General features: G+C 47.1%; 1 protein-coding gene across 1 annotated transcript in view; it reads right to left on the reverse strand.

Moving 5' to 3' along the window:
* The window catches only part of LOC119591196, a gene marked incomplete at its 5' end in the record, with an annotated part of 7,320 nt that overhangs the window by 1,645 nt on the left and 4,751 nt on the right, over nucleotides 1-924 (reverse strand). Inside the window, 1 exon segment of the mRNA XM_037939907.1 lies at nucleotides 42-232. Within this exon segment, the coding sequence (XP_037795835.1) occupies nucleotides 42-232 (191 nt within the window).

Genomic DNA, 924 nt, shown 5'->3' on the forward strand with positions numbered 1-924 from the left:
CCTGACGGTCCCTGTCAGCCAGGCCGCGCTCAGCCACCTACCCTGCAGCAGCGCCTTCGTCAGCACCGGCGCCAGGAGCTGATCGAGCGCCCGTTGCTCCATGTAGTCCGGTGTCCTGCGGCCATCGAGGAGCCGCTCGTGGCTGCGCGAGCCGCCCGACTTGACGCTGGCTCGCCCGCTGTCCTGCCGCGACATCACCTGCTCCTCCAGCCCGGCCACCGTCGCTGATCGGCTGAGGGAGAGGTCAAAGGTCAGCCTCGTGCCGGACGCGCCTTGGGCCCTCCTGAAGGCTAGAACTATGACCGCCCTTTTGCTCGTGGGCGGCTGGTAACGAGCCTAAGTGAACCTTGCGACTTCGTACAAAGCTTTGCATGTATGCAGGTTTATATCAGCTAACTTTACCGTCAAATAATACATGAGGAGTTCATACGACTTTTAGAAATGAGTGTGAATCTACTCTAAGGACTGTAGGTGTTTTACATTAGTTGCCATTCATGCTCTAACTGTATGCTTTACGTATTCTGATATATCACTAAAATCACAGACAAATAACAAAACAGAACACAATACCTTTCCGGTGCAGCTACAAACTGTTTAAAATTCATGCTGGAAAAGCTTTGAATTCAGATTTTATATCAATGTTTAGTTTTAAATGCACAACTAAGCCCTGTGGTGTGAATGATAGGCGTCATGTCAACGATGAATTTGCAACTTTAGAGAATTTTTTTTTTTTTATTGAAGTAACAGCAGGTGTGGTAACAGAAGAAGACATGCTGAATATCCCTTTTATCTAAGTTCAAGCAAAGTCTTCATCACAGTTTCTAAATATGGTTGGTAAACATGCCAAGAGCGTTGCTATCATAAACTCGAATCAACTTCCCACACTATTATTATTGTTCACTATGATGGAGGAATTTAACTGTT

Source organism: Penaeus monodon, chromosome 28 (assembly GCF_015228065.2).
Source record: "Penaeus monodon isolate SGIC_2016 chromosome 28, NSTDA_Pmon_1, whole genome shotgun sequence".
NCBI lineage: Eukaryota > Metazoa > Arthropoda > Malacostraca > Decapoda > Penaeidae > Penaeus > Penaeus monodon.